A 20673-nucleotide genomic window follows, 5' to 3' on the forward strand; every position below is an offset into this window, starting at 1 on the left:
ATTTTTTAATTTAGTGCCAGCTATGGATCTGGTGTATTCTGGTCCCCTTGGATATTGCTCCTTTATACTTCATCTCAGTTACCAATACTCCTCCAAGCCTTTTTAAACTGGGTGGCTGGAGGTATCGGGAACACTGAAGGTGCTATTGCATGATCAGCACTGATGGAGAGTTTGACATAACTGAGCAGGGTTCCCCTGTGGTGTCTAACCTGTTTGGAGGACAAATGATCCAGCTTAGTCCCTGATGGGTTTTTTGGCCCTGTAGTGTCTAAAATAAAGACAGTCCTTGAAAAACAGTGAATGGGAAATAGTCAAAGCATTGTGAGAGGCTCTCTAAAGCAAGATGCTTTTAGTTAAATGTAAGATGCACGACAAAAGTTATGGTGCATACTGTGGATGATGGTTTAGAAAATGCATGTAGAAGATAACTAGATGTCACTAGGATGAGGTTGTGGTGATGTGGGGAGGGTAGGCTATATGAAACCACAGATTTAAACCCTCTCCAGGTTCATCTTGGGCCTATCTACACGAGGCTCTACTGCATAGTCATTACAGTGCATTTATTTAGTGCTTGTATTAGCAAGTACTAAATAAATGCGCAGCAACCAGAGCTACTGTGCGGTAGCACCAGCAAACGTCTTCTAGGTGACACTACTGTGCCTAATAATACTGCACAGTAGCATATTAGCACTGTCCCTGCTGTGATGCACTACTGCACAGTATTTTTTGGCTACTGCGCAGTCAGCATCTCATGTAGACATGCCCCTTGTGTCTTAATCAAGTTAGGACCCATAAAATGGTCAAATGGGGCCCTGGCAATGATGTGCTTTCCAGACTCCACTCAGGAAGGGCCAACTAAAGTCCATTGTTTCCTTTTCCTGTTTCCTCCTTGCTGATAATAGTAATAAAGGTGGTGGTTTACGGAAAGTATATATTTTGATAAAAGACCAGAAGGGTGCTTTGTTAAGAGTAGTAGCTCCTCAGTGCACCCTTAGATCAAAATCTAGCTTAAAGTATTGACTTATTTTTAATGGATTTATGTGTGTGTTTACCTATGATAAGCATGTGTATCCTTTGTATGTATAATGCTAGATAGCATGGATGTTTACAGATCATATATGAAAAGTGTTATGTGTATAATGCACAATATGCCTGTAAAAATAATGTATAGTGCACATACTTATAGTGTAAAGATAATGTATAGTGTGCCCACACACCCTTGTCTGGAGACTGTCAAAATCATTAGTATTGCCATGGGCTATGAATCCATAAGTGTTTTCGTGTTAATACAAGGAGAGTCTCCTCATCATGGGGATACATTCGATTATATCACAAATTGGCTTCACTTTCTGGATAACTTTAGCTGATGTGTCAGTCTGTAAAACGAGCCCAAATGTACACATGAGAATATCAAAAGAGACAAGGCTCTTGGGTCTAAAGAGACCGTTGTACAAAAGTGTCATGTACCTGGGACGAGCATGCTAAAAGCTTTGAACAATGTAAGAGGATCCTGGCCCTCTTCCTCTTTCCCTGGGGGAAACATTGCACTGCAGCGAGGGGCTACATTTCTTTGAGCTATGTTTGACACCCTGGCTAACCATAGCAACTAGTGGCAAGCATTTTTCTTCTAGCCAAGAATGTGTGGTGGTAATAAAGGAACGAGGCTTCTCAGGTATGTCATAGCAATCAAGGGGGGGGACAACCCTTTCAAAACTCTGCCTTGATTTGGGAAGATGCTTCTGAAATGGTGACACACAATCCCAGGCGGAGAAGGGCAGGGCTATTACTGCAGCCTTACAAAAGCTGCTTTTGTAGACCTGCTTTACCTTTAATTTCTTGAAATGTTTTAAAGCATCATATTGTCGGACAAAGGGGCTCTTGGGGTTTCGCAAATATTCTTTAACCACTATAGGACTGTGGGAGGCTTTTGTGACCTTCTCGAAGATTGTGTCTCTACACCTACACACACTGAGCAGGGTTTTTTTAGGCTGAAAAATCATAGTGTATTTAAATGGGGGCGGGGTGCTGAATTCAGGAGAAATGGGAGTAATAATTTGAAGATCTCCCCCCCCCCCCCATATCCATGGAGGAGAAAAAGTCTGGCTACTTTCTCAGGAACAGGGAAGTTATAGCCTGTGTAATTAAAAAGGTTTCTCCTCTTTCGATGTTCTGCAAGGGAGAGAAATGTAAGCACGAGAAGTTTCTTCTGAGAACTCCCGGCCACGGTGGAAACAAATACCTAGAGCCTCTAATGACCTCCTTGTCCCAGGCGGGGATCCCCCAGGGCAGGGCTGGAGGTAAACCGCATTCACCGGAGGAGCTGCGGGCGTGAATCCCGATCACACTGGGGCGTCCAGGAGGCAGGATCTGGCCCTGAGCTCTTTCGGAAATGCCTTTTCTTTGCCCAGCTCCTCAGGGCGCCTGTAATTAAAAAGCCTTTAATCGCCAGCACATGTATCACTGCCTGCGGTTGGGCGTCTGGGATTTTCCCTTCCTGCCCCCCGGACTCCTGGGTCCCAGGCTGACCCGGGCCCGGCCCCCTGCCGCTGTCCACACCAGCCTGGTGTCCCTAAAGAGGGCTCAGCTCTTCCCTGGGATGCTCCAGAGTCAGTCGCGGACATTTGCTGGGAAGCTGAAGATCTCAACCCTGGGGCTGTGCCAGGCGCAGCCGCTCGAGCAGGGGCGGATTGGGCTGTGTCCCCCTGCCCCTCCCCGGTGCGGAGTCTGGTGGCCCCGTGTCATGGGCAAGCTGGCAGGACTCAACCCAGGGGCGAGCTCCGGGGAAACCCGCTGGTGTGGAGCCCCGCACACGCACACACCCTTTCAGTGGCCACGTTTCCGCAGTTGCAAACCAGGATTTGTCCCGCTGAACTTTCCGACTCTGATGCCTCCGGGGAAAATCATCCCTGGGAGCTGCCTCGGGGTTGGACGGGGAGAGCGGGGCTCCGCCGCGGGGTGCGGGTGCCCGGGTGCGGCGGGCCCCGCGCTGAGCGCTGGTTTCCCTGCAGCTAAGCCCCCCAAGTACAGACAGCATTTACTCTCCTGGCTCATTTAGGACGCTTGATCAGCGACTCTCTCTTCGCGGCTATTCAAGCAAGGGGATACAAACACAAATACGAGGCAGCTGTGTCTCTCCTTTCCCGGGCACGTGTCAGATTTTCACGCGCACTTAGCGCGGGCACATAATGAGAGCTGCCTCGATTTGCCCGGGCCGGGAAAATCCCGGTGTTGGATGGGAGGAAAATACAGGTGAAGACCCGCTGTACTGGCGTCCCATCCAACCTGTGGGTCAGGTGTCCTCGGGCAAGTCTTAGATGCTGATACCGCGGTAGAAAGTTGCCGCAGCCTGTCCCCTGTACTCACTGATGGTTTCATTCCTGGTTATCAGCAAAATGAGGGTTAAGCCAATTTTGGGCTTTAGGGCTAAAGAGATGCTTGCCTCTGTGCCCTCCTGGATGCGCTGCGTTCCCGGGGATCTCCGTCCTAATTCTGCGGAGAATCTGCTTTAATTTTTGCTGCTAAGTCCTATCGCGGTTTGTCCGCAGCATCTCGGGATTTTTGAGCCACCGGCTGGTTTTGTCTGTGGAAACCGTGTTTCCTTGATAAGCAAACCGGTCTATTAGGCGGATCACACGGTGAACCAAAAGGACCATTGTAGGTAGGAAAAGACCAGATTTGCCATTCATCTCCTCTCCTTCGCTGGCCCGGGTAATCAGCTCTCGTTTCCCTGATAACTTCCTCGCTGAATGTTGCCATTCAGGGAAGTACTCGCACGATTTCCTTAATCTTAGGCATGGTCGGCTGGGTTGCGTCCCTATTTTGGCTGTATTTTTAAAGGTTAGTGCAAACTTGAGAGGGCGCTTGGCAAGGTACTTGGAGGGGACCAGCTTTGTGCTACATGGCTGTGGGTTTTCAGGTGCCCCACGTCCCCTCGCAATGCAGACCCCCACCGGAGGAGCCGTCTCCTGCCAATACCTCTTGGTGTGGGCATGAAACCCTAGACCCCCTCCAGGCCGAGGCGGTGCCCGCACCCCGGGGCTCTGAGCGCCGGCGGAGCATCCCTGCGCCCGCAGCGGAGACGTGCCCGGATCAGCCCCGCTGGGAGACGCTGCCTGCCTCCTCCTCGCCGCTGTCGTGGCCGGGCGGGCGCTGGGATGCTTGCCCCGGGCTGGGGAGACGCAAGCGAGCAGCAAACCGCACCAAGCACGTGCGGGGAGTCGGGGGGGGAGTCCGTGCTGAGGTCTCGTGAGCAGCACCTGCCAGGGCAGCCCTTGCCTGCAGAGAGGTCCCAGGGCAGCGAGGGGGTCGTTTCCCCTCCAAATAAAAAAGGGAAAGTCCAATTTGAAGGCGCAGCTCCCCTCCCTAATTTGGGCATCTTTTTCTTGGGCTGAGGAAGCTAATTAAACGACGGGGGGGGGGGGGAGGTGAAAGCAATTACGCCGCCCTGCCGTCGTGCTACAAGTGAGCCCGGTTTCCTGCAAACACAAAGGGCAGAAGTCACGGAGGTGGATTACTGTCAGGCCGGGCTACAGAGCCCCGGAGAGCGGTGGCATTAATTCCCATAGAAAGGTAGACAAACACAGGCGCTGTCTAACAACTTTCCCGCAGAGCCCCATTGTCTAAGCACTTGCTCGGGCTCGGGGGCTCCCTCGCACTTGCTGCCGCCCCGAGCCCGAGGTGACGGGGCGAGGCAGGAGGCTTGACCCGTGCTAAGGGGGCGGGGGTGCTGCGCCTTTCCCCCGAGCGGGGGCTGGTCCCGGGGCTCATGTATTCATCGCCCAGTAGAAGTTGCCTGTTCGTGGGGGGGGGCTGGAGCGGAGCCCAAGGCTCCCGGGACACGGCTCAGCTTCGGCACGGAGCCCGGGGACGGTCCTTCTGCGGGAGCTGGGCCGGGGGCTGCGCGGGGCGAGGTGGCAGCGGGCTCCGCAAAATGCCTCCGCTAATCCCAGGGCCGCGAGCACCAGTGTGTGTGTGGCAGGCTGGGAAAACACACACACCCATTTCTATCCTACACACCAGCCCTGGTCCTCCCGCTCCAGCTGACCCGCCTTCGCCTCCGCGCCGTTTGCCCAATCTCTCGCCAACTCCCGGGTTATTTCTTTAGGCAGGGCTTCATCTGCGGATCTCCCCAAATTCAAAGAAACAGATGTTTGGGCTGGTTGGGAATGGGGGTGGGGGGAGGGATAAGGGGGAGGAAGGGGGGCGACCTGCAGCTGCAACTGAAATAAATGTATTGATACAAATATTTTAATAATAATAAAAAAAAATATGAAGAGATCGGCTCGACCTTGCAAGGTCTTTCTTTTCCCCCCTTCTCCTATATATATATATAAAAAAAGAAAAAATCTTTATCAAACCTCTATTCTATGGCTTCAATAAACAGAACCCATTACCTCACGGCAGCTTTTGTTGGCCTTATACAAGCGAGAACAAAATGGTTATTCAGGAGAACGCTTTCGATTTTTATTGTGTGTAGTATGCACAAAGAGCAGTGTTATTGTATTAAAAAGAACCATCTGTAGCAGAAACAATGGCATCAAATTATCTTTGAATACCCACTGCAAAAATATAAAGCTTTTTTATTATTCTTCTGCTGTACGGTGGGGAACAGAGAAGTGACTTTTTTGTTGTTGTGGGTGCATTCTTATAACACACACACACACCAAATCAGCCATTTGGATTTTTTAAGCCATAAACGATTTTTTTCCCCCTTGTTCCAGGGACTGCAGTTAAAAGCTAGGGCTAGGACTTGGAGGATGTGTAGGCAATCGGAAGGAGAGCCGGGGGAAGAAAAACCGAAATGGATTCATTCTCTGTCCTGGATGGAGGAGGAGAAGAGAGGAGAGGAGAGGAGAAGGGGACGAGCAAGCTTCCTCCGACGGGCGCTGTCCGGTGCAAAGTGATCACCCCCGCGGGGCTGAGCGCAGCCCGGGAGCCCAGGCGGACTTTCGCTGGATCCTGCCAATCACACCGCTTTTCCTCGACAACACCCCGAGCTGGCATGGACATGTAAGTAGCTGCAGCCCAACTTTGACATTCACAGTCTTTCCCCCTTCACCCCACCCATGACCTTTAAAAAAACATCTAGAAATCCCCCCCCTTCCCCTTCCCCCCTCATTTAGCAACGCCTTATCCGTCGGATGCGTGCGGAAAGCGTTAAACTTTGCAAACGGCATGTGCGTTTTCTGGGCTTTGCTCAAGTGCAGATTGTGCATTCCCGTCTTGCAGCGGGAAATCGCTGGGCAGAAACACTTGCCTGGCAAAAAAAATAAGAAAAAAGGCATTTTTTTTTCTCCCCCCAACAAAAAGTGGAGTAAATGTCTCGGGGACCTATTCGGCTCTGAGCAAAGAGCTGCGATCCTGGCTTTCCACCCGCTGGACGGTTCAAAGGATGCTCTTGCGGGGGTTTGACCCGGGGCTAGAACTTGATCCCAAACCTGTAGACCCCGCGTGTCCCTGGAAGGAACCAGTGTAGGCTTCAATTGATGGCTCGGGGATTTGGTTTCCGGGAAATAGCTGCTGTGTGGGGAGGGCGAGTGCGTGTGCGTGTGCTGCGGGGTGGGGTGGGGTGGGGTGTGCGGGCGGGCGGGGGCTGCTACCTGGGGACGTGCAGGGGCGACGCGGGGAAGCGGCGGGAGCTGCTGGCCGGCTGCCAGCGCGCGGGCTCGGCCTTGCTCTCTCGCGCCCCCTAATGGGGACCCGCGCACTCGCCGTTACCGTATTGACACAAGGCGGCAGCTGGGTTGCCCCCCCCCATCCTCTCTGCTGATTTCCAGTTCTTCTAGAGCAAACTGATTCTTTCCAGCCGGGTAACGCCTTTACAAGGAAAAGAAAAAAATAAAATAAAATAAAATAAAACAAACCTCGTCCTCCAAAGCACCGACTCTAAACTGTTTGTGGGAAGGGACCGCGGATCTCCATGCGGAGAAAGTTAGGGAGGAATCAGTGTAACTACCTGAATCTGCTTCCTAACACACTTAACACTGATTTGGAAATGGCTGATTTTGACATTTGGGCTAATTATAATAGCATTTAACGGGAGGCTCCTTTTAGTTACTGTTAGCAAAGTTGAGGTGGGTTTTTTTTTTCTTTCTTTCTTTCTTTTTCTTTTTTTTTTTTAAGAATTTGGTAGATAAAGGTTAATCTTGGGCTGAATGATAGAGCTGTGATTGACAAGGGAAAAGGTGTTGAGGGCAGGTCGAGCTGTCTTATTTACAGCCCACTGCTTGCTATAGAGCCTTTGTTAGGACTGGAAAGCTAATTTAGTGCTGATCAAAAGCACCACAGAGTTAAAGGACTGGTAATGACTGCTAATTTCATTTCAGCCTCATACATCCCCAACTGCTGTAATTAAAGACGCGCTATTTAAATACAGGTGAAGAGTTTTTGTAGTGGGGGGAAAGTGGGGAGCCAGTTACAATTTTATTTAGGCTTCATACCATAAATGGATATAGACCAACATTTGATTTATTATTTTTTAATGATTCGCTTTTGTCACGGTACCGTGCCTCTTTAGAGCAGGCTTCTATGAAATACACCAGTTGTATAAAGGCAAGGCAAAAAAAAAATAAAAAATCCCCCAACCCCCCCACCCTTACAGATCCTGAAATCTAGTCGCAATCTAAAGTTATTTTATTTTTTTTTAAATATTCAGATGTAATGGCAGTCAGAAAAACATTTTTTAAAAGGGGAGAAGAGAAGGGGGGGGGGGGGGCGACACGCACACATGTGTCAGCTTTTAAGTGCCTCTAAGGAAGATCAGGTCTTCATATTATTATTATTTTTAATTAAATTATTTTACCACTCCATGGCTGGGTTTGTTGGCTCTGAAACGCTGTAATTTCACAACTGATATAACAGTTTCTTTCTGGGAAACATCAAAGGATAAAAGCTCTACATTTTCGTAGTTGGTTAAAATTGATACAAAAAAGAATTTAGCCTTTAATCTCTTTTTATCCATGAAGACTAAAGATCTGTACTCGACCCTGCTAAGCTTCCAAGCTGTCCCCCCTTCTTCCGGGGCTCAGATGTGCGGAGCGCGGCGCGGGCTGGCCCAGCGCCCCCTATTGGACACAGTGGGAGCTGCGCAGCGCCGGTCCTGAGACCAGCGAGAACCTCGGGCTTTGAGTTTGCGGGGCTTTTCTCTCCTTTCCAAAAAAGTTTAGCAGCCTTTCAAGATAAAATACACCGGCAATTAGAATGTGAGGACGTGAAAGGGATTTAAGTCGAGGCTAAAGAACTTTCTCCAAAAAAAAAAAAAAAGTTTGGATTTTTATATATATTAAAAAAAAAAAAAAGATGAATCGGAAAATCACAAGGTGAGCAAATAACCCGCAGCAGAAGTCCGGGGAAGAAATCGTTCTCCTCCCCATGTTATTTGTTCCCATCCCCAAACCCAAAGAAAGAGAAATAAAAAGAAAGAAAATGAACCTGTCACCCTCAGTGTTTGTAAACACGGGTGCTGGCGTTTCTTTCCATTTCTTGCACAGAGCTTTCGCTCACACCCGTGTTAGTAGCACACGTGGGACGCCGCTCGCAGTCATTTTCTATTCTATATTATTGGGGTGCCAGGTCTGCATTAAAAGACAAATAAATTTGGTAGAATTTTTAAACAAAAGAATAATAATTACGGGTTTTCCCCCCTATCCCACATGCTTTGTGTTCTTAAGTCTATCATAACATTCAAGGCTTTAGCATGCACGTGCATTTATTTCCCTTTTTATCCCAGGATGTTTTAAAGGAGCCCCGTATAGACAGGTAGTATTTTTAATTAGCATCTTAGATTTGGGTTTTACTGAAGGAAATATTCTCCTGAATTCTATTTTACAATCTGAAAAGGACATATCCATTAAAACCATTGCTGTATGTGGTGAGGAGGAAGAAGTGGTATTTTAACTGAATCATTTGAGATCTTTTCCTTTTCGTAGGTCAGCTTAAAAATCCGCAGTAGCATAAAAAAAAGACTAACCGACTACATCTCCTATCAACTTTTAGCTCCGTTCGCGATTTATTATCTAGGGCTCTGCATAACTCAATATAGCTCAGGTCTATATGTGCAAGCTGATACAGTTTATGCGTATGGCGTTTGAGAAGAAACACCAGTGGAAGCCAAATTATTTTTACCAAATTGGGGTTATTTTAGATCTCCCCTTGGCAGCCTGGATGGGAGTCCTTATACATAGGTGTTTAGATTTAGTGAATCGCATGGATTGCAGTCTCGCACTAAACTTTGCACTTCAGAAATGATCTAAGAGAGCATTCAAGATGCTCTTGTTTCTTACACTGAGGATATTTTCTCCGTCCTCTCAGTTTGCTCCACTCTGGAGTTTCCTAATCAAGCAGTTCTGTAGGAAGCTGCCTAAAATAAAGATATTGCTTTTCCTATCAATACTAGAATGAGCACTGTACAGAATGGCAGCACAGCGGAATTCCCTTTTATTCCCCTTGTTGCTATTTCTCTAGTTAGCGCTGGGGAGATGCATCACGGAAATGAAGTACCCAAAGATCCAGCTCTGTACAAATCCATCGAGCTCGCTATAAACAGAGATATTATATGATAATTACCATTACGGCAGGAAATGGGAAAAAAATAAAAAATCCGAGAGGTGTTGAGCGTCAGGAGGCAGTTTACAAAAATGTTAGTGGCTCTCACTGCAAAGTGAATGATTAACCCGGTTCAATTAGAGGTGCTGTTAGTGTTCCTCTTATAAACAGCTATTGTAAGGGGCTTTATAGCTCGGCCATAAACCCCCTTCAGCCTCCCAGGAATAAAACTTGGCTTCTGAAGTCGCAACTCGGCGGTGATTTCTTTAACCCAGTTTCGTGTGGACTTATGTCCCAGTCCCTAAGCCTTAGCTCACTTGAAGGGCCCGATTCTGCAAAGCCTTGCTCACCAGAGTAGGTCTGTTGCTTTAGGATCTGGCCCTACATCTGGAAGACGCGTTGACAATTAGAGGACTATAAATATAAATTGCTATTGTTAGTCCCCCACCTGATGCTGTAGTGTCAAGAATTTCTTTTGGCTCGGGGGAAGGAGGGAGCCCGTTTTCCAACATTTCCCCAAACACACCCACAAACAGCGGAGAGCGAGATTTAAAAAGAAAACGCCAAAGCAGCCCGAACTGCCACTTTCCCAGGCTGGTTTCCCTACTTTTCCTTAGGGCCTGTCTCCTGGAGTCCCAGGAGAGCAAGCCCAGTGCCATCCTGGTGATCAGCATCCTTGGCTCCATTGCTAGAGCAAATCGATGCTAATTGTGGGGCCTCTGTGGAGGCAACCTGTGCACAGAGCTCCCGTCCGTGTCGGGAGAAGGCCATGTGTCCGGTATCAATGGGCCCCTGGGACGGTATTTGTCCCTCCAGATGGGACAGAGCAGCCTGCCCTTTCGCTGCCCATTCATGTCGGGACAGTCTCGCTGGACTTCAAAGGGACGGCGTTGGAAGTGGACAGGCCCCGCAGTGATGGGCTCTAAGGTGGAAGGACTAGGGGTTAGAGCAGCTCGGGGCCCTGCTCCAGCCTGTCCCCGTGTCGGTCTTGCCTCCCGTTTTTCTCGGGCTCCGTTAATCATTTCTCAGCCCCTTCCAGGTCTGTGGATGGAAAGGCGCTCGGTGCATGGGAGATGTGGCGGTTGTTGGTATTCAGAGCCTGGTCTCTCTGTCCCGATGACACCCTCCCTAAATATGAATTCGCGTTATAGACAGCTAGCCTATAATTTGAATTAAAATCCATCACCATCCGGATTCTGCAAGCACAAGTCTAACTTGACACAATGAGCCCGTGGTGTCAATAGACCATGGGCTAGATGGAGAGATTGTCACTCCAGATCATAACAGTTCTGAAAGAGTCATTACTGTCTGTCCTGGCAATGATCTCCAAATTAAGGACTATGAAGAACACAGCGAGATAAAAGTCACCGTCTTGGCTCCATTATGGATGATCGTGTCAGTGATCTGTGAATCATTGGAAGGGATTTTTTTTTTAAATGTACTTTTCAAACCATGCCTCGGGCTCCCAGAGTGCGTTGAGGTGCACTGAGCAGACAGGCAACCTTGAAGTACCTCAGGCTGTGCTCATGCATTGCCATTGAAATCCTAAGAGCTTCTCTGGGAGTCATTATGATTTCAATGGAAGAGCCAGAATAATTCACGATAATTCCATCAAACCTGCATCGGGTCCGGAGAGGCCCCGGGTTGATTTGGATGACACCGCATGATCCCAAGGAGGGAAATTTCTTTCTTTCTTTTCTTTTTTTTTTTTTTTAATAGCATTCCCTTAACACAGTAAAATGAAAAGGGGAAACTAAAATAAAGTTTAAGCCCAAATTTAAGGGAAAGACAATAGCCTTCTATTTAAGGCGTCCGCGGGTAGCAGTTAAGACTTTTTTTTTTCTTTCCCCCAGAGCATTTGCCCATCCTCCGGGCCCTGCAATAGCGGGAGAGCGGAGGGGACCTATTCAGGGAATTGGAAACCTTTAATTCTGAATTTTCGTGCTTTTGTGGGTTTAAGTGAAGCAGTTAACGTCCTTCAGGAGAGGGTTTTGTGTTTAATATACATGAGTTCATTCAGCTACAATGGGAAAAGAAAACTCATTTGTTCTTATAAAACTCGGAAGGAAAGATCCCTTTAAATAGACTGCCAAAAGGGACTCTGCGGAAGGGGCTCGAGGCCTGCGCCCCCCTGGACCCAGGCGGAGGATCGCTTCGCTCGGGGAAGCCCCAGCCCCGGTTGCAAGGGCCCTCGGAGGGGCGAGGGCCGGGGGTATAACTCGGGTAGAGAGCAGGGGGCTGGCCGGGAGGTGTCGGACGGCTCCTGACTCTGACAGGTGTTTTAGTGCCACTGAGGTTGCGCTAAAAGGTTGAATTTTCTCGAGGCTGCGGAGCTGCTTTGGGTTGTTTTCCCAGGGCCCGGCGGGAGCGGAAAGCCGAGGCATGAGATATACTGGGGGGGGGGACCCATGCTCGGTGACAGGGTCTTGTGCTCCGCGTTGAACGCGAGGTCCCTGCTGCCCCAGGCTCGCCGAGCTCCGCGGCCCCCTCCCGTCTGCAGGGCCAGCCCGGCGGCAGGGGCCGTGGGAGTGGGGGGCGCGCGGGTGGAGGCGTCGCCCGGCCCCCGCGCGGCCTGGCACCGGGGGTCGCCCATCGCCACTGCCCCCCACACCCCCACCCCTCCCTCGGCCGCACGTGCGCTCCGTGTGTCCTGCTCCGTTAGAGAGAAGTGGGCTGGAGCGGAGCCTGCTGTGCGCTCCGCGCCGTCGAGGGGCCGCAGAGCCCTGCAAGGGGGATCCGGAGAGAGACGGGGGTGGTTGAAGCGGGGCTGCCCGGGCCCGCCTGGATGCGGGATGCCACTGCTGGCTGCCGGCAGGACAGACTGGAGCAAAGCCCCGGTTAAACCGTTTTAAATTACCAAGGAAAGAAATGAGATAGGTACATACACATATTACACTCCCCCCCATCTATCTATCTATCTATCTATCTATCTATCTATCTATCTATCTATCTATCTATCTATCTATCTATCTATCGATACATAGATATCTACACACATATCTATCTAGCTATCTATCTAGCATAGATAGATAGATAGATAGATAGATAGATCTACACACACACTCTCTCCATATATATGGAAGCAGCGTGGGCTACGCGTGGTCCCGGCGCCCGGCTCGCCCCCCAGATTGCCTCCCCCCCACCCAAGAGACAAGCGTGCAGAGATTAGCACGCTTCGAGGAGAAGGGGGCTGGTGCCTCTCTCGGGATTATAGATCCCGTCTCAGCCAAACCTGGCACGTTATTTGGGTTGATTGTCATTGCTCGGTGATCTCTCCCCAAGGCTGGGGGAGTTTCCCCCTCTCTGAAAAAATGCAGAAAGCTGAATCTCACATTTTAAAGCCTTGTTAGTGGGGGTCGGGGCGAACTGCCTGCCAAAAAGAAGGAATGGACTGGTTACTGATTTGACTCGTGAAATATCAGCCTGGAAAGACTTTTAGGACCTGGCAGTACTTAAAAAAAAAAAACCCAAAAACCACCAACCCCCCCCCCCCAAACGCCAGAGCTCAGCTCATCTGTGTAATACCCCCAGGACATGACCCCCCTTCCTTCATACCTATTAATGGTTGTAAATGAACAAAGCCTTTTACCAGAACAACACCAGTGTTGGCCTAAAACCTTCCTTGGGGTGTTTCTTGGGGGAGATCTTCCTCGGGAACTATATTGGGGCGGGGGGAGCAATTTTCCTCCAGGGTTTGCTGCTTGTACTGCAATAACGCGCCTTGTGCCATTAGGGGTTCACCAGGGAGTGGGTTACAGTGAGTCTGGCAAAACTTCCCTGGGCTAACTTTAGCCTCTGTGCAGTTAGCTGGTTCCAGAATTAGAAAGGGGGGGGGGGGGGGAAATCTCTCTGTACATTTTCGTCTTCAGATTTTTTTTTAACGTAATGAAATTAAAACTTTTGGAGCTCACAGTTGACGTTTTGCAGAAAATTGAGTTATCAAGGCAGTAATTATTTCACAGGGAGATAAAACTCTCATAGCCCTAACTGTCAAATAGGGCCCTTTTCAGATTTTAATTACAAAATAAAATTAGTCTGCTCTTCCTCGGAAGGGTTTGTGAGTGGCTAAACAGAGCTTTCCCCAATACTGGTGGTCGTCAAACTCTGCTAATTAGCAATGCTGAGAAATTCCAGTTAACAAGGACATTCTGTAAGTCTCTGCAGGTTCCCCGCCGCTCGCCTTCATTTCCATAAGAAGATTAAGAGTGGAGGGGAACACACTCAAATGCAGATGCAGAAAAGAAGCGTTTTTAACAAGCATCATAATAGTAAGATGCTTGGCTAGTTCTCACCTAATTACTGCAAGTTAAACCTCTATTTGCAGCTAAGGACAAAAAAAAAAAAAAATCGAGGCTGCAATCTTCCATCTCCACCAGGCTGCTTAATAGTTTGCTTTAGATTTGTTACTAGCAAGGTCAGTGCGAAAAAATTATGTAGATATCCCTGATGTTATAGTCCCCGATAGGCTGCATCTTCAGGGCTTTTAGAAGAAATTGGTGGGTGCAGCCCGGGTCCGCACAAGAAATAAATAAAAATCCAAGTCGTTAACATCCATTTTCTCGTTAATAAGCTCATCACCCCCGAATAAGCGCGAACCCGCCTCGGACTCCCGCGCTGAGCGCGTTTGCGGACTATTTGTTTAATGTGAGCACTTTTCATTTCCATAAATTATACCAAAGGCAACGATTTTTAAAATCCATTCAGATTAAACCATGCCTCTCTAGGCCTCCCTTTTAAAAATCTCGATCTTCTTCAATAGACCGTTGTCGTTATTGTTACTAATACTGAAGCTGGAGGAAGGCTCTCATTGTTTTTTTACATTATTTAAACGAGTAGCCAGGAACCCGGTTTATGGAGCCAGAAACGTGCACGTAGGAAACGGAGAAGAACAAATTGTGAAAGAGCTATCACCTTTATCTTATTTTTCTATAGCGCATTATTATGTATATATGCCAGAGGCAGTTTATTGCATTGATAAGTAAAACACGGTTAATTAAAATAAAGCTGTAAATACTCATGATAACACAATTGTTAGGTATTTCCATCGCTTATTTATATGATAAATGCAATTAACAAAGAGCCAAGCCAGCCACTTTAACCTCTTCAATGTGTTATTAGAGAGTTCAGGCACAAATATATGCATCTAGTTACGTGTAAAATCTTGCCTTGCCTTTGCTGCAGCCAAGGCTCACACACAGACACACACACACTCCCAACTGATTCTGCCTCTGTAACTACAGTAGAGAACAAAAATAAGACTTGCTTGTCTAACACCAACCATCAGTTATCAATTTATTACGATAAACAAACACCACCACCCCCTTCCCCCCTCCCCCAATTTAATTATCCATAAGGTTTTTTGTGTGTGTGTTTTTTGGAATAATGTTATCAAGTGCAGCCCCAGGCGTAAACAATACCAAAGTAAATAGTTGCGTGCCCTCAGTAGCGTCTGGACAATCAGAATTCGTTTCTAGCTTGAATCTCATAATTTGTACCTATTTTCCTCTGCTTTAACCTATCACTTATCTACGGGCTATATGTACATTTTCGAATTAAACGCATTAAATCTGATAGGATTTATTTACATAATCCATAAAAAGATGCATCCGTGCTGTTGGGGTTTGTTTTTTTTTTATTACTTAGATTACATATAATTATTTCCACCCCCCCCTTTCCTTTTATTATTTTTAAACATTTCATTTGAAAAGTGAGAGCGAGCCTTGCCTGGGAGCCGAGTCTGCCAGTAGGGGGCGCACCAGCCCCATCCCTGAAGCCCCCGCGCTCGGAAAGTCCAGGGCAGCCTCCAAGTTATTTCTCACCTCCCTTTGTGTGTGTGTGTGTGTGTGTGTGTGTGTGTGTGTGTGTTTCTAAATCGTTCTTTCGGCACTGGATTTAATCTGATGCAGACCTGAAATCCAGCAGATTGTACAGTCCGCGCACAGCACCAAATACAGTCAGTCTCGGGAGGTTTTCAGTCGCGCCAAACTTTCCTGGGGAGGCCGCGGGGCAGGCTCCGAGCCCGGGGCGCAGGGCGGAGCGCGCCCCGGTGCGGCGTGCCCGTCCAGACAGCTCGCCACGTTTTCAGCCCCAGGAAGAGGGGGGCGAAGGGAGCCCCTGCCCGTGGGAGCACTTCATAAAACAGAAATGGCGTGAGGCTTCCCCCCCCCCCTTTCTTTGTAGTCAAGTGCATTTTAGCAACAAAGATCCCAACAAGAGAGTGGAAGTAAACTTAGCCGGGCCTTTGTTTGGCCCCGTGTAGCGACAACAAGAGAAACAAAACTACCTATTTGTAACGGACGTGCTGCCATCTCTCCCCGCCATTGAGCTCCCACCTATTGAAGTCTTTACGTCGGGACAATGGGGCCGAGTCTAAAATTACCCTCCCGAGCCCAGGGCGGCTTCCCACTCCCGCGTCCTGCCCCTGCCGCGCGGCCCGCGGCCCGGGGAGCAGCACGCGGGGCGCGGGGCTGGGGCCAGGCGGGGGTCGCCGCAGCTGGGGGGCGGCCCCCTCCCCCGGGGCTGCAAGCAGACGCCCGGGGCATGGCGGGGGAGCTCGGCCCCTTCTTTCTGGGAGGCGCAGGGGGCTTCCAGGCTGTGAATGGAGCCGGGCTAGGGGGAGGGGAGGGCCTGCTCCCCTGCACCTGCCCTGCACAGGCCCCTCCGCGAGAGCCGGCGGTGGGGGGAGAGGCAATGGCAGGCAGGGGAGGCCCGCACCCAACACACGCAACTTTGCGGAGGCCTCGCGCTCCCCCGCGGCTTTCCCCCGCACCAAGTTGTGTGTGTGTGTGTGTGTGTGCGCGCGCGCGTGTTTTTAATGTAGCAACAATGCTGTTTACCCACTTCCTCCAAAAGGCGTGTGTGACCTGTTGCTGGAAGAGGCGCGACAAAGCCTCGCTAGTGGCTGCCTGGCTCGGCCGAGGGCCCGCCCCCCGTCCCCCCCCCCGGGCCGGCCCGGCGGCGCCCGCAGCCCCCGCCCCGTTTCATGCAAAACCAGGGGTAGAGGCTCGTCCTCAGTGGAGGAGCCGGCGCGCGCTGATTGGCCGGGCCCAGCGCATTTATTCCCTGACAAGCCCCCATCACATGGATGGTTGTCTATTAACTTGTTCAAAAAAGTATCAGGAGTTGTCAAGGCAGAGAGAGAGAAAGAGAGGGAGAGGGAGAGGGAGTGCGCGTGTTTGCAAAAGGGGGCAAAGGAGTTTGCTGGCTCTTTAAGACCGAGGTGGAGGGAAAGCGCTGGAGAGAGGCAGAGAAAAGGGGCAAAAAGGAGAAAGAAGAAGTTTGGGTTTTTGGTTTGGTTTTTTTTTTGTTTTGTTTTGGTTTTTTGGTTGTGGTTTTTTTTTTTTTTTTTTTTGCAAAGCCAGGCTGCAGCAGCCGCCACCGCCACCGGCCTGATCCCTCCGACAGGCAAGAGGAAGCCCCTGATCCTGATCCAAGCGCGGGGTGTTTCGGGGAGCCCCCTCCCCCCCTTGCACACCCCTCCCTAGCCGGAGAGAAAGTCCAGCTCGGGACGTTTGCTTCTCGCTTCTCCGCGGAAGCCTCGGGCCAGGCAGAAGCCGCTTGAATGTACAACATGATGGAAACCGAGCTCAAGCCGCCCGCCCCCCAGCCCGCCTCGGGAGGCGGCACGGGCAACTCCAACTCGGCCGCTCCCAACCAGAAGAACAGCCCGGACCGGGTCAAGCGCCCCATGAACGCCTTCATGGTCTGGTCCCGGGGCCAGCGGCGGAAAATGGCCCAGGAGAACCCCAAGATGCACAACTCGGAGATCAGCAAGCGGCTCGGGGCCGAGTGGAAACTTTTATCCGAGGCGGAGAAGAGACCCTTCATCGATGAAGCCAAGCGGCTCCGCGCTCTGCACATGAAGGAGCACCCGGATTATAAATACCGACCCCGGCGGAAAACCAAGACCCTGATGAAGAAGGATAAGTACACGTTGCCAGGGGGCTTGCTGGCGCCGGGCACCAATAGCATGACCACCGGGGTCGGGGTTGGGGCCACCTTGGGAGCTGGGGTGAACCAGAGGATGGACAGTTATGCTCACATGAACGGCTGGACCAACGGAGGGTATGGGATGATGCAAGATCAGCTCGGCTACCCCCAGCACCCGGGCTTGAACGCGCACAACGCGGCTCAGATGCAGCCCATGCACCGCTACGACGTGAGCGCCCTGCAGTACAACTCCATGACCAGCTCGCAGACCTATATGAACGGATCGCCCACCTACAGCATGTCTTACTCCCAGCAAGGGACCCCGGGCATGGCCCTGGGCTCCATGGGCTCTGTGGTCAAGACGGAATCCAGCTCCAGCCCCCCAGTAGTTACTTCCTCTTCCCATTCCAGGGCTCCTTGCCAAGCTGGGGACCTTCGGGACATGATCAGCATGTATCTACCAGGTGCTGAAGTACCAGAACCAGCTGCCCCAAGCAGACTTCATATGTCCCAACACTACCAGAGTGCACCTGTTCCTGGCACAGCCATTAATGGCACACTTCCTCTATCACATATGTAAGACAAAGGGGCAGGGGGGGAAGGAGAGCTGAACTCCAACCAACAAACAAAAAACTTTTATTAGAGATTCTGGACTTTTTTTTTTTTTTGGACTATTTTTGTACAGAGAAAACTGGGGAGGGCAGAAAAAACAAAACAAAACAAACAAACAAAAACTAACCCCGCCGAGGACCTTGTATAGATCTGAAGGGGAAGAAACTACACAAAACTTTTTAAAAGTTCTAGTGAAACGGTAGGAACTTTGCAGAAAGTTTGCAAAAGTCTTTACCAATAATATTTAGAGCTAGACTCAAAAAGCGACGAGGAAAAAAAATGTTTTAATATTTGCAGGCGACTTTTGTACAGTATTTATCAAAATAAACATGGCAATCAGAATGTCCATTGTTAATATGGGGGGGAAACACTTGAGAATTTGCCAATTATTTTTTAAAAACAAAGTAGAGTTTACTTGGAGCCGCGCAGCTGAATTATAGCAGCTGCCAAAGGAGTGGAGATTTATTTTACAGAATTTGGACATTTTAATTGTTTTAGAAATTGTACAAAAGGCAAAAAAATGTAGGATAAGTACTTGCAAACCAGTGAATTGGTTTTCTATAAAAGGGCAAACGTTTAGATTGTACTAAATTTTTTTTACTTGTTAAAAAGCAAAAATTGCCACTGCAGGTTCACATACCGTTTGTTAATTTATAATAGCCTTTTTGTTTCCAGAATTCATCCTGTTCAGAGAGAGAGAGAGAGACAGAGAAACCACACACACAAGCTGAAATGACTGTGTTTGAAATATTTTCTTATGGTTTGTAATATTTCTGTAAATTTATTGTGATGCTATTTTAAGTTCCTTTTTTTTTTCCTCTCATTTTCCGTAGTTGTATTTTAAAGATTCGGCTCTGTATTATTTGAAATCAGTCTGCCGACAGTCCATGTATATATTTGAACTAATACCATCCTTATAACAGGTACATATTCAACTTAAGTTTTTACTCCATTATGCACAGTTTGAGATAAATAAATTTTTGACATATGGACACTGAAGTTACGCCTGAGTCTTGCATTTCTTTTTTGTAATACGAGCTGTTTTGATTTTTTTTTTAAAGAAAAAATAATAATAATAATGCAGTTCAAGGTCTGACCGTAGTCAGCTGAGTGTGGTCAGTTCATGACAACACGGTGTAAGTAAGTACCGCGCGAAAAGCTCGGCTCTGGCGCTGGAGAAGAGCAGGGCTCGGAGTAGGTGGAAACTGCAGTCCTCCTTGCGGGCCTGAGAAGCGCGCGGTGTAAGTGCCAGCCCGGGAGACTTGTGCCGAGGCGAAGGGAGGTGTGTGGACTTGGTGCTGAGACCACTTGTTGCCGCTGGGCTGAGCTGGGACCTTGCACTTGGTGTCAAGTGAAACGGGCGCGCGTGGCAGGAGCGGAGCGAGTGCGAAGGCAACAAGTAAGCGGCGTGGCTCGCGGGCTGGCTGGGGGCACGCGGGCCGGGCCGCAGCGGAGCGTTGTGCCGTCGCGCCGGGCCGGGCGGGGCCGGGCCGGGGCCAGAGCATCCCCGCCGGCCGCGCGGAGGGTGCTGGCGGGGCGGAGGCGCCGGCGGGGCGTGCGGAGCTCTGCTTCCTTTGTCTGTGCCTTCCTCAACTTTCTCCCCCTTTATTTTTGTTTTTTTTCCAGCGCAGAAGAGGCGCGTGTGAGGTAGGGGGGAGGCCAGGTAAAAATCGCCGCTGCCCGACACTCCCCAGCTGTTTCTGGCTTACAAGGCCAGCGCGGTGTAGCCCAAACCCCGACAGTCCCGGCAGCGGCTCCAGGCCGAAAGAGAAGCGGTGGCGCCAGCCCCATAGCGGAGGAGCGCAGCCATCTCTCCGAGGTAGCCTTTTCCTTTGTACACTTCCGACCGCAGCTTGCAGCTGCCTGCTCCGTGCAACCAGCCGGGCCCCAGCAGCCTGCGGCCGGGGGCTGCAGGCCCGGCCTGGTGCACGGGGCAGGGGGCACCAAGCCGGAGGCAGCTCGACTCGCAGAGGGTTAAGGATGGCTCCTAACCCCGAGGGGAGGGGAGGGGACGAGGGGAGGGTGGCTTGCATCTCCACACTCCTGCCCCAGCTGAATGTAGAGCCGGGAAATTACCATCCTGCAGGAACGACCTTGTGCCTGGATGGCACTTCTGCGCGCCGGGCACGGCTTGCACTGGGAAAGGGCTGGTTTGAGATGCGGGGGGGAGCAGGTGCCTTTAAACATGTACCTAGAGGATTTTTGTGCCGGTTGCCACTGAAATCGCGGGCGAGCAGCCATGGCTTTTACAGGGTCGTGCTATTTCTCAGGTTCAGTTCCGGCCTCCCGGTCTTTCCCTCGTGGCCAACTGAGAAGTCAAATTTGCAGAGCAGGAGACGGGGGCTTTGGAGCACTGTCTGCTTCTGGATTTTATCTTGATTTGTCCTCCCCTTTACCTCTTTCCTTCCCCCCCCCCCCCCCCCGTGGTGTACTTGGAAAGCACAACTGCTATTCTAGATTACAAGCCAACCTCCTCCCCCCCCCCCTTTTTAATTAATGCAAAGACTAAAAGAATTTCGCAGAGTTGCAGCATTTGTAACGCATCTGGGGATTATTCACGTGGCAAGGAGCACATTTCCTCGCTCTCTG

General features: G+C 50.1%; 1 protein-coding gene and 1 long non-coding RNA gene across 2 annotated transcripts in view; both read left to right on the plus strand.

Moving 5' to 3' along the window:
- The window catches only part of LOC109280868 (uncharacterized), a 453680-nt gene that overhangs the window by 414693 nt on the left and 18314 nt on the right, over positions 1–20673 (plus strand). Inside the window, exon 4 of the long non-coding RNA XR_002087324.2 lies at positions 5721–6009. This is a non-coding gene — a long non-coding RNA (uncharacterized LOC109280868). The remainder of the gene's footprint in view (positions 1–5720; positions 6010–20673) is intronic.
- Positions 16611–19083, plus strand: SOX2 (SRY-box transcription factor 2). The gene has a single exon (XM_006277180.4). The coding sequence runs from the start codon at positions 17105–17107 to the stop codon at positions 18050–18052; it is 948 nt and encodes a 315-aa protein (XP_006277242.1). The 5' UTR covers positions 16611–17104; the 3' UTR covers positions 18053–19083.

This window comes from Alligator mississippiensis, chromosome 7 (assembly GCF_030867095.1).
Source record: "Alligator mississippiensis isolate rAllMis1 chromosome 7, rAllMis1, whole genome shotgun sequence".
Taxonomy (NCBI): Eukaryota; Metazoa; Chordata; order Crocodylia; family Alligatoridae; genus Alligator; species Alligator mississippiensis.